At 45.5% G+C, this 9,887-nt stretch overlaps 1 protein-coding gene across 2 annotated transcripts; it reads right to left on the reverse strand.

Moving 5' to 3' along the window:
• Positions 1-1,571: 1,571 nt before the first annotated feature.
• LOC125917441 (zinc finger protein 345-like) lies at positions 1,572-9,881 on the reverse strand. 2 transcript variants are annotated; one of them, XM_049623642.1, is made up of 4 exons: positions 9,508-9,881; positions 9,274-9,400; positions 4,005-5,303; positions 1,572-3,500 (listed from the first exon to the last, which is right to left on the reverse strand). In XM_049623642.1, the coding sequence occupies exons 1-4, from the start codon at positions 9,535-9,537 to the stop codon at positions 2,887-2,889; spliced, it is 2,070 nt and encodes a 689-aa protein (XP_049479599.1). In that variant the 5' UTR covers positions 9,538-9,881; the 3' UTR covers positions 1,572-2,886. The 2 variants fall into 2 exon arrangements, with proteins under 2 accessions (XP_049479599.1, XP_049479598.1); XM_049623641.1 differs by having other exon boundaries at positions 1,572-5,303.
• Positions 9,882-9,887: the final 6 nt, after the last annotated feature.

The raw sequence follows: 9,887 nt of genomic DNA on the forward strand, positions 1-9,887 counted from the left end.
GGGACTGGAGACACTGGAACTCTCATACATGCTGGTGGGAATGCAGAACTGAAGTTTAGATCACATTTTGGCAGTTTCTTAAAAATATTAGCACTAACCTACCTGTGACGGGCATTGTGCTTTGAGTCACACCACAAGAGAAAGGAAACCTCTATCCACATAGAGAACGGTAATGAAAATTTTTAGAGAGCACTTTGTTTACAAACGCCAAAACTCTAAGTAACCCAAATGGTCCAAACAGATGAATGGGTAAATAGTGGTATACTTCCAGAGAAGAAAATAGTAGCATTGCCTGGAAGGGACGTATACGCAAAGTGACCTCCAAACCTTAAGCAAGGGAAAAGGTTGAGAAGTCCAGCTTGAGGAGAAATGGTTTATTTACGGACTCAGGGACAGAAGCGTGACTTTGGCACCCATAAGAGGAGTCGGTCCCTGCACCACCAACTCCAGGACGACCAGTTTTTACAGCCAAGGAGGCTGGGGAGTACCTGGAAAACTACTTGGGAGGTGAATGTTTCAGAACAAGCATCTGCCACAGGCACAGCTGGTACCAACAATGCTGGCTAGGCGTGTCAAAAAAGCTACCTCTCTGGACTATGAAACCACCCTTGTCTTGTATCCTCTTCCTCTCTTGCACGATGGTCTTGAGACATAAAAACCAGAGAGGATATGAGAGTTCAGACACCTTTGGATTATTTTATGACAGTGACCTCTTGGACACAGGACACATGTGTTGATAGTGAAGAATTTCTGTACACACTGATCCTGCCCGGTCACTAGAACACCCGTGGATACATATTTATAAGTGACACACTCCACTAAGTGGCTGATGTCTCCTCTATTCCCTCATTACCCTATCTTCTAGATTACCAATTACAGTTCCCTTGCCCCTGTGGTGTAACACACGAATAGTGTGCATCAGGCCACATGGCTCCTTTGAAGCATTTGGGGTAGATATTCCACTCAACAGTGCCTGGCAGTATGTGGTATCAGCTGTGGACAAGCAAAATATTCATGTTGTCTCCACAACCACTGGAGATGGTTTCATAACCACTGGAGATGCTTCCTCTTCAGGGTGACCTCTGAGCACAGGAAAATTGTCGGCATCCACCACAGAAGCCAGATATACAACACAGGGGGCTGTATTATCCAGAACTGCCATAACGGTGTCCGACACACGAGGTGATTAGACAACAGAAATTTACTTCCACACAAATCTGGAGTCTAGAAGTTGGACATAAGGTATCAGCAGGGTCAGTTTCTTCTGAGGCCTCTCTCCTTGGCTTGGAGTTGGGGATTTCTCGGTCTTCAAATGGTCATCCTTCCATACCACTATTCTCAGCTCCTTTTTTTCTAAGGACACCAGTCATACTAAGAGTACTAAGACTCCATCCTAATAACCTCATTCTCATTAAACTTCAACTTCATTCTCACGAAACATGCTGTCTAACTACAGTCACATTCTGACATACTGGGGGTCACAACTTAAACATAGGAATTTGGGGTACACAATTCAGCCCACAACAAAGGTGTTGGGTCACAATGCGAATTCACATCCAAGCTGCACAGTATGGGTCGTAGTTATTTTTTTATTTACAATTATCCAAGACACAGTAAGTTTGGGATGCAATGAAATCTGTTCACTTCTTCATGTTGGCAGACGCCAATTCTGCTCTCAAACAACCCCTTTGAGTGAATACAACACATAAGGTTAAAGGTAACTAAACAAAAAAGGCATTTATTAATGCATAAACCAGAGCAAAACGTGGCACCAAATTCCTGTGGTGACTTGGGTGCTGCACACATTGATCACAAACATCAGGAGACCAACAACGTCCTAAGAGACTCAGCCTCTCTGCAAGACAACACCCCAAACTCAGTTCAGGTAGGAGGGTCAACACTGGGTCACATCCACGTCCTGACTTAGAAGGGAACAAGGAGTTCCAATTACCCACAATGTCCGTCGCCAATGACAAAGCGCAGAGGTCTGCATGCTTGAGCACGGTGCGTGGGGGCTGATACACATGATGGGAACCTGGCAAGTGGCAGGGGTGAAGTGACATTTGCTACAGAAACTGGCAGTGATTTCAATTGAGCAATGACTCCAAACACAGCAAAAGCACAACGCAGCTTCTGTATTTTTCTGAAATAGCTTCAATTTATGGGAAGTCACTCCCCTCTGGACATTCAGGTGAACAAAGTTCAACTCAGGTAGGTGTCTGCCTCGCAAACGGTTCTCCTCCACTGTGATTACACGAAGCAAGGAAACATCACCTTCTCTGCTACTTTAAATTCTTTCTGCAGTGTGACCTCTGAGCGTGGAATGAAGACAGATCACTGGACTAAAGGAATGATCATGTACCTCACCCATGAGGCCCTGCTCCAAGGTGAATTTGGATTTCAAAACTGTATCTTTGGTCAAAAGATTACCCATGTTCTTCACATTTGTCTCAACTCAGGCTGCTCTAACAAAATATCACAAAGGAGGGGGCTTGTAAACAAACAAGAAGTTTCCCAGTTGTGGAGGCTGTATATCTGACCTACCATTCCGCATATGGCCTGGTTCTGTGACTGGTGCACCAGCTTCCTGATTTATAGATCATCTTCTCAAGCGACCGCACATGACTGATAGGGGAAGGAAACTTGCTTTAGAGATATTATGATATTAACCCCACTCATGAGTGTTCCACACTCCTGACCATTCTCAACTGAAATACCTCCCAAAGATATCACCTGTTAATACTATTCCATCAGAATGGGTATTCAACATAGAAATTTTAGTGAACATGAGCATTCAGGTCATCATGTCACCAATAAAGACATTTTCTACTGTGTAGTTTCTCATGTTGAGTAAGTCTGGAGATTTAGCTGAAAGATTTTCCAGATTCAGAGCACTCCTAAGGCCTTTCTCCTGTGTGCACTCTTGCGGTGATAAATAAGAGCTGGATGACTGATAAAAGCCTTCCCACATTCACTGCACTCATAAGGCCTTTCTCCTGTGTGAATTCTCTGGTGTTTTATGAATGTCGATCTATACTTCAACGATTTCCCACATTCATTACACTTATAAGGCCGTTCAGCTGAGTGAACCTTTATGTGTACATTGAGGGTAGTTCTTCGGGGAAAGGACTTGCCACATTCACTGCATTCATAAGGCCTTTCTTCTGTGTGAACAATCCGGTGAGAATAGAGGAGAGAACGAGCAGTGAAAGCCTTCCCACATTCACTGCACTCATAAGGCTTTTCTCCAGTGTGAATTCTCTGGTGTGACATGAAGGAAGAATTAGAAGTAAAAGATTTCCCACACTGACTACACTCATAAGGACTTCTTCCAAGGTGACAATGACGATGAAACCGTAGGGCACGACTATGACTAAAAGACATTCCACATTCATTGCATAGATAAGGCTTTTCTCCTGTGTGAATTCTCTGGTGTTGAATGAATGTCGACTTATAGTTCAAAGATTTCCCACATTCATTACATTTATAAGGCCTTTCACCTGAATGGACTTTTATGTGTTCAGTGAAGCTATTTCTTCGGAGAAAGGACTTGTCACATTCACTGCATTTATAAGGCTTTTCTCCAGTGTGAACTCTCTGGTGATACTGGAGGTCAGACCCAGAGAGGAAAGATTTGCCACATTCACCACACTCATAAGGCCTCTCTGTAATGTGAACTCTCTGGTGATGACGGAGGGAAGAAGTTGAGGAGAAAGATGTCCCACATTTCCTGCACTCATAAGGCCTTTCACCAGTGTGAACTCTCCGGTGTTCATGGAGGACAGAACTAGTGATAAAAGATTTCCCACATTCACTGCACTCATAAGGCCTTTCTCCCGTGTGAACTCTCCGATGATACTGGAGAGCAGAACTAGCGGTAAAAGACTTGCCACATTCACTGCACCTGTAAGGTCTTTCTCCTGTGTGAATTCTCTGGTGTTTAATGAATGTTGCCTTCCACTTCAAAGATTTGCCACATTCATTACACTTATAAGGCCTTTCACTTGAGTGAACCTTTACATGTACATTGAGGCTGTTTCTTCGGAGAAAGGACTTGCCACATTCATTGCACTGATACGGCTTTTCTGCACTGTGAACTCTGTGATGATAATGGAGGTCAGACGCAGAGAAAAAAGATTTGCCACATTCATGGCACTTATAAGGCCTTTCTACAGTGTGAATTCTCTTATGATAATGGAGGACAGAACTAGCAGTAAAAGTTTTCCCACATTCACTGCACTCATAAGGCCTTTCTCCAGTGTGAACCCTGCGATGATAACGGAGGCCAGTACTGGAGATATAAGTCTTCCCACATTCCCTACACTGATAAGGTCTTTCCCCTGTGTGAGATCTCTGATGATATCTGAGAGCAGAGATAGAGGTAAAACATTTTGTACAGTCACCACACTTATAACGCCTTTCTCTAGATTGAACCTTCTGAGTAATTAAAACTGAACTATGGCTAAAAGATTTTGAACATCCACTGCAAACATAAACATTTTCTCCACTGTGCCCTCTCTGGGGATGAATGAGCACAGATTTGTGGCTTACGGATTTACCACATTTGCTGCACGTGTACTGCCTGGACCCAGTGTGAGCCTTTCCATTTTGACTAAGGACAGACCTTTTCCTATTGGATTTTTCACCTTTGCCAAACTCACGATGTCCTTCTGCAGTATGGAATCTCTGGTGGATAGTCAATAAAGATTTGTACCTGAATGTTTTCCCACATTCACTGCACACAAAACACGGTCTTCCAGGCTGCACACTCTGATCCTGAATGGGTGTATGCTCGGGACCAAAGGCTTCCTTGCATTTTCCCCAAGTGTAATGACCTTTACTACTCTGCAAAGTTTCCCTGCACTGGCTGATTCTCTTTGGCTTCTCTCCAGTATGGATGGCGTACTGCTGCAGACGAACCACGCCAGGCAGGAAGTCCTTCTGAACCTCTGTACAGGTAAAGGGCTTTCCTGAATCATGGAATCCATATCCCTTCCTAAAAGAGAGGGTGTCCACACTATTTCTGAAGGGTTTCTCTCCCGTATGCTGGTCCGGCTGCTGCTGAAAGTTTACGCTGAAGTAAAATCGTTTTCCACATGCCCCACACCTCAACAGTTTCTGGCTGCTTGATTTTCCCTGGTGCTCAGCCAAGCGGAAAACGTCTCTCAAGACCGGACCGCACATGTCACAAGGGTGGGTCTTCCGGGAAGACAGAGCTGCCTTGGGCGTGCTGGCCTGTGACACACCTACAGAAACGCTCTGTTCAAGGGGTGCCTCCGCATCTTCTGCTCCACAGCAGCAACCTGAACGCAAAGAAACTCTCATGAAATACGTGGTGACTACAGTGAGGGGTAAGCCCGTCACACATATGCACCTGTCTCGTGTAGGCACGAGTTGAGTAGATGCTGTTCCAGACAGTGGAGTTGGAATTCAGGTGAAGGAGTGCCTGCTCTGCGTTACTGGGCCCCTAAAGTCAAAGCATTGTGGACCGCTCACTAGAAGGATACAAATTTAGGATGTGACACAAGGAACAGAGCCGGAATCTAAACCTTACATCTCTTCCCACAGCTTTGTGTAGGACCTTTCTGGCTGCTGATGATGTTTCGCTGAACAGAAGAGTGTGAGAAAATCCATTCACAAGACATTTGCTGCTATTCACGGTCAGTTTAAGGACACTGAACATCTCATGGCAAAATGTTCAGGGGTGAATATTACGGTAAACAGAAAGTCCAGCGAGAGAAATGGGTGGGATGCGGAGGCCCGAGAAACAGCAATTACCCCTGCGCTGGAAGTCACAGGACTACCAAAGGAGTAGAACACACAAGTATACAAACTCTCAATAGTGAAGAAGGAAAGACAGGAACGAGGTGTGGCCTTTGACAATGGCACCAAAGTCTGGTTGAACAAACAAAGCCGCCTAGTGTGACCTGAACACAGTCCTGATAGCACACCTTCCCCGGCTGCCATTCACCGGAAATGGTCCCCCTGTGAAGCCACATGGTCATGTCTGCATCATGTCCGTCCTATGCTACACAGAACACTCTTTTCCTGTAAGCGCTAAGTGAGCAACTACAGGGCACAGGGAGGGTAGAAATAATGTAGGAAGAAAAGTAGATGGCCAGGGGTATTCCAGAGCTGCCCTGCTCACAACAGACTCAGAAAAGTATCCTATGTGACTGATGTTGGCAGGACTGTAGAACAGGAGATGCCGTCTTTCACACCAAAAAAAATCAATTCAACAGCTGTCTATGAATGACTTTAGACTCACAGGGCTCAAGGGCCCAATTAAGACAGACTACTATACTGTGCAGCATAAAAGAGCAGAAGCACGAAGAAAGGATGGCTGGAGACTATTACCAGAGACACGAGGAGATGGGTAGGAAACGAGCTGGGGCATCTCTATCAGCCACAGGGCAGATGCTACTGCAGTCCCTGCGCAGGAGACGCCAGCTGCCTGCTCCAGGGGACACTCGCACCGAGTTATCCAAATCCTCAAGGCCAAAGCACTCTTGAGAAAGAAGTTCCAAGCTGAAGGCAGACATTTGTGATTTCAAACTCTATTACGAAGCTGTAGTAATCAAAACAATATGCTACTAAAACATAAAACAGCACTAAAGCATAAAAACAGACCAGTGCAACGGAATAAAGAGCCCGGAAGGAAACCCACACATCTACAATCCATTAATCCTTGACAATTATGCCAAGAATACACTGGGGAAAGAATACTCTCCTCTCGGGAATCTGACTATCCAAATGACAAAACAATGAAACCGGACCCCCATCTTCCAGCACTTGTGGAAATGAACTCTAAATTGAATAAAGACTTAAACACGGGACATCAAAACCTAAAACTCCTAGGAAAAACGTATGGAAAATCCTAACTTAATTCCTGTCAGTGAGTTTTTGAATGTGACATCAAAAGCATAGACAAAAAGGAAAAACAAGTACCACTGTACAAAATTCAAAAGTTGCAGCAGAGCCAAAGAAATACACAAGAGGGGCACCTGGGTGGCTCAGTAGGTTGGGCGTCTGACTTCGGCTCAGGTCATGATCTCACAGCTCGTGAGTTCGAGCCCCACGTCAGGCTCTGTGCTGACAGCTCAGAGCCTCAAGCCTGCTTCAAATTCTGTGCCTCCCTCTCTCTCTGCCCCAACCCACTTGCATTCTGTCTCTGTGTCTCTCAGAAATAAATAAACAGTAAAAGAAAAAAAAAGTCAAGAGGTAGCATGTTGGTGAGGATGTGGAGGAAAAAAAACTCCTTGAACATTGTTGCTGGGAATATAAATAGGCAAGTTATGGAAAATATTAGGGAAGACCCACAAGAAAATTAAAAATAGAACTACCATATGGGCCACCGTTGCCATTCCTAGGTATGTATCGCAAGGAAACAAAATCAGAAACTCCACAAATGACCTGCACTTGCACATCCCCCGCAGTATTATTCACAATAGCCAATATATGGAAACACCATGAAGTGTGGTGAGTGCTGTTTTCTTTAAGGTTTATTTATTCATGAGACAGAGAGAGTGTGAGTTGGGGAGGGGCAGAGAGACGGAGGGAGACACAGAATCTGAAGCAGGCTCCAGGCTCTAAGATGTCAACACAGAACCTGATGCGGGGCTTGAACTCACTGACCGCGAGATCATGATGTGAGCTGAAGTTGGAGGCTTACCCAGGCGCCCTTAAGTGTGGTGAGTGTTTAAAGTGACAAAGAAGGGGCACCTGGCAGGCTCAGTGGTGGCGTACCGGACTCTTAATCTCAGGGTTCAGAGTTCAAGCTCCACTTTGGGCACGGAGCATACTTTTAAAAAACTAAAATACATAAATAAATTGTATTTTAAAAATAAACGAATACAGTGACAAAGAACATTTAGTACACACACATACGTAAATAATAGGTCATAAAAAAAAGAAGGCAACGCTGCCACTTGCCACAACATGGATGAACCTGGAATACATTATGCTAATCAAATAAGCCATACAGCAAAAAACAAATCCTGTATGATATCACTTATAGATATTCTTTAAAAAAAGAAAAATCAGGGGCGCCTAGGTGACTCAGTTGGTTAAGCATCTGACTTTGGCTCAAGTCTAGATATCAGGGTTCGTGAGCACAGCCCCGCATCAGGCTCCCTGCTGTCAGCAGAGCCCACTTGGGATCCTGTCTCCCTCTATCTTCGCCCATTCCCTGCTGGTTCTCTCTCTCTCAAAATAAATAAATAAATAATTAAAAAAAAAAAAATCACACCCCCCAGAAGGTAGAAAGCTAAAAGCTAAGGAATGGGGGAAATGGAGAGATCCTGGTCAGGGGAACACATTTCCCTCTATAAGATGAGTAAGTTATGGGCGCCTGGGTGGTCCAGTCTGGTAAACATCCACCTCTTGATTTCGGCTCAGATCATGATCTCACCTTGGCTCAATGCTAAGCATGAAGCCTAGTTGAGATTTTGTCTTCCTCCCTCAGTCTGGCCCTCCCCTGCTCACATGTTCTCTGTCTCTCAAAATAAATAAAAAACAGTAAAAAAATTTTTTAAAGCTAATTAAGTTCTAAGGACCTAACAGCATGTTGACTACACTTGTGAATACTGTACTGTACGCTTGGAATTTGCTAAGGGAGTAGATATTAAGCTTCTCACTAACCACAAATATGTCAACTAATCGGGTGTGTTGACTACCTTCTATTTGGAACTAGTTTCCTAATGTATAAGCAGATCAAATCCTCATGTAATACACTTTCAAAATGGAATCTTCCTGGTCAGCTCATACCTCAACAAAACGGAAGGGATGGGGGCAGGTAGAAGAAGAGATGTAAACACCACCAAAAGAACCATACAAGACAGTCTTGAGAAGTAGCCCATAGTCCTCATAAGTACGACCCAGTCAATCCTTGCAATTTCCGGCAGAGGCAGGCAAGGAAATGTCAGCCAAAAGAAGGTATCAAAACAGGGGCCATAGAAAAGGCATGGATCTCAACACAGTGACCCGGTGGGTCAGAGGGTAAGCAAGGCACAATCCATTAGCGTCACTGACTGACTACTCTTTAACCCTATGAGGGTTCGGCACAGAGAGCACTGGAACGGCAGGGGAGAGAAAAGGGCACACCAACATCCCAGCCTTAGCAACAAATGCAACCACCACGGAAGCTGGGGGAGCAAGCAGGGCCCACAGTCCACACCCAAGAGGGACAAAGCATCCCCTAGGGAATGGGCAGGTGGGGGCTAAAGCGGGAATACAGAGCCCAGTCCAGGTCACTGGGGAGGGTGAGGGCCTTACCCAGGGAGGATATAAGTGTAAAGTTCTCCAGCATCACGTCATAGTACAGCCGTCTCTGAGCCTCATCAAGAAGTCTCCATTCCTTCCAGGAGAAGTAGATGGCAATGTCCTCAAAGGTCACACCACCCTGTCATGAAACGGGACAGATGGCACCATGAACATTCTCTCTCGGAGAACCCACAATCTAAACCCTGACACATACACCCCATTCTCCCCAGCCACCCCAGCTCCTACCTCAGAATAAAGACCAGGTCCTGGTGTCATTAATGCCACCGTCTCCTCACCATCCCACCAATCACTGTGTTCGGTCCTCAGCAATAACAGGCAGGGGGTGCATAGATGCAATCTGCGGGGGCCAATCTGGGTTTGGCTCCCCAAGCGCCATCCTTTTTGCCTGGAAATTCCCGTGGAGTCTCCCCGAATGTGCCCTCAAACACAGACAATTATGGACCCGCCTCGACCAGTCAGTCTCCAATCCCAGGGCCCTGAGACCCTAAGCTCACACTCACACTCCCTCTCCAAGTGAACATGACCCTGTAGTCTGCATCTCCCTCACACCTTCACACCCCACAGTTGCGCCCCCACAGCTTCCTGCCCCACACCAAAGGATGCCC

Source organism: Panthera uncia, unplaced genomic scaffold (assembly GCF_023721935.1).
Source record: "Panthera uncia isolate 11264 unplaced genomic scaffold, Puncia_PCG_1.0 HiC_scaffold_1854, whole genome shotgun sequence".
NCBI classification, from domain to species: Eukaryota; Metazoa; Chordata; class Mammalia; order Carnivora; family Felidae; genus Panthera; species Panthera uncia.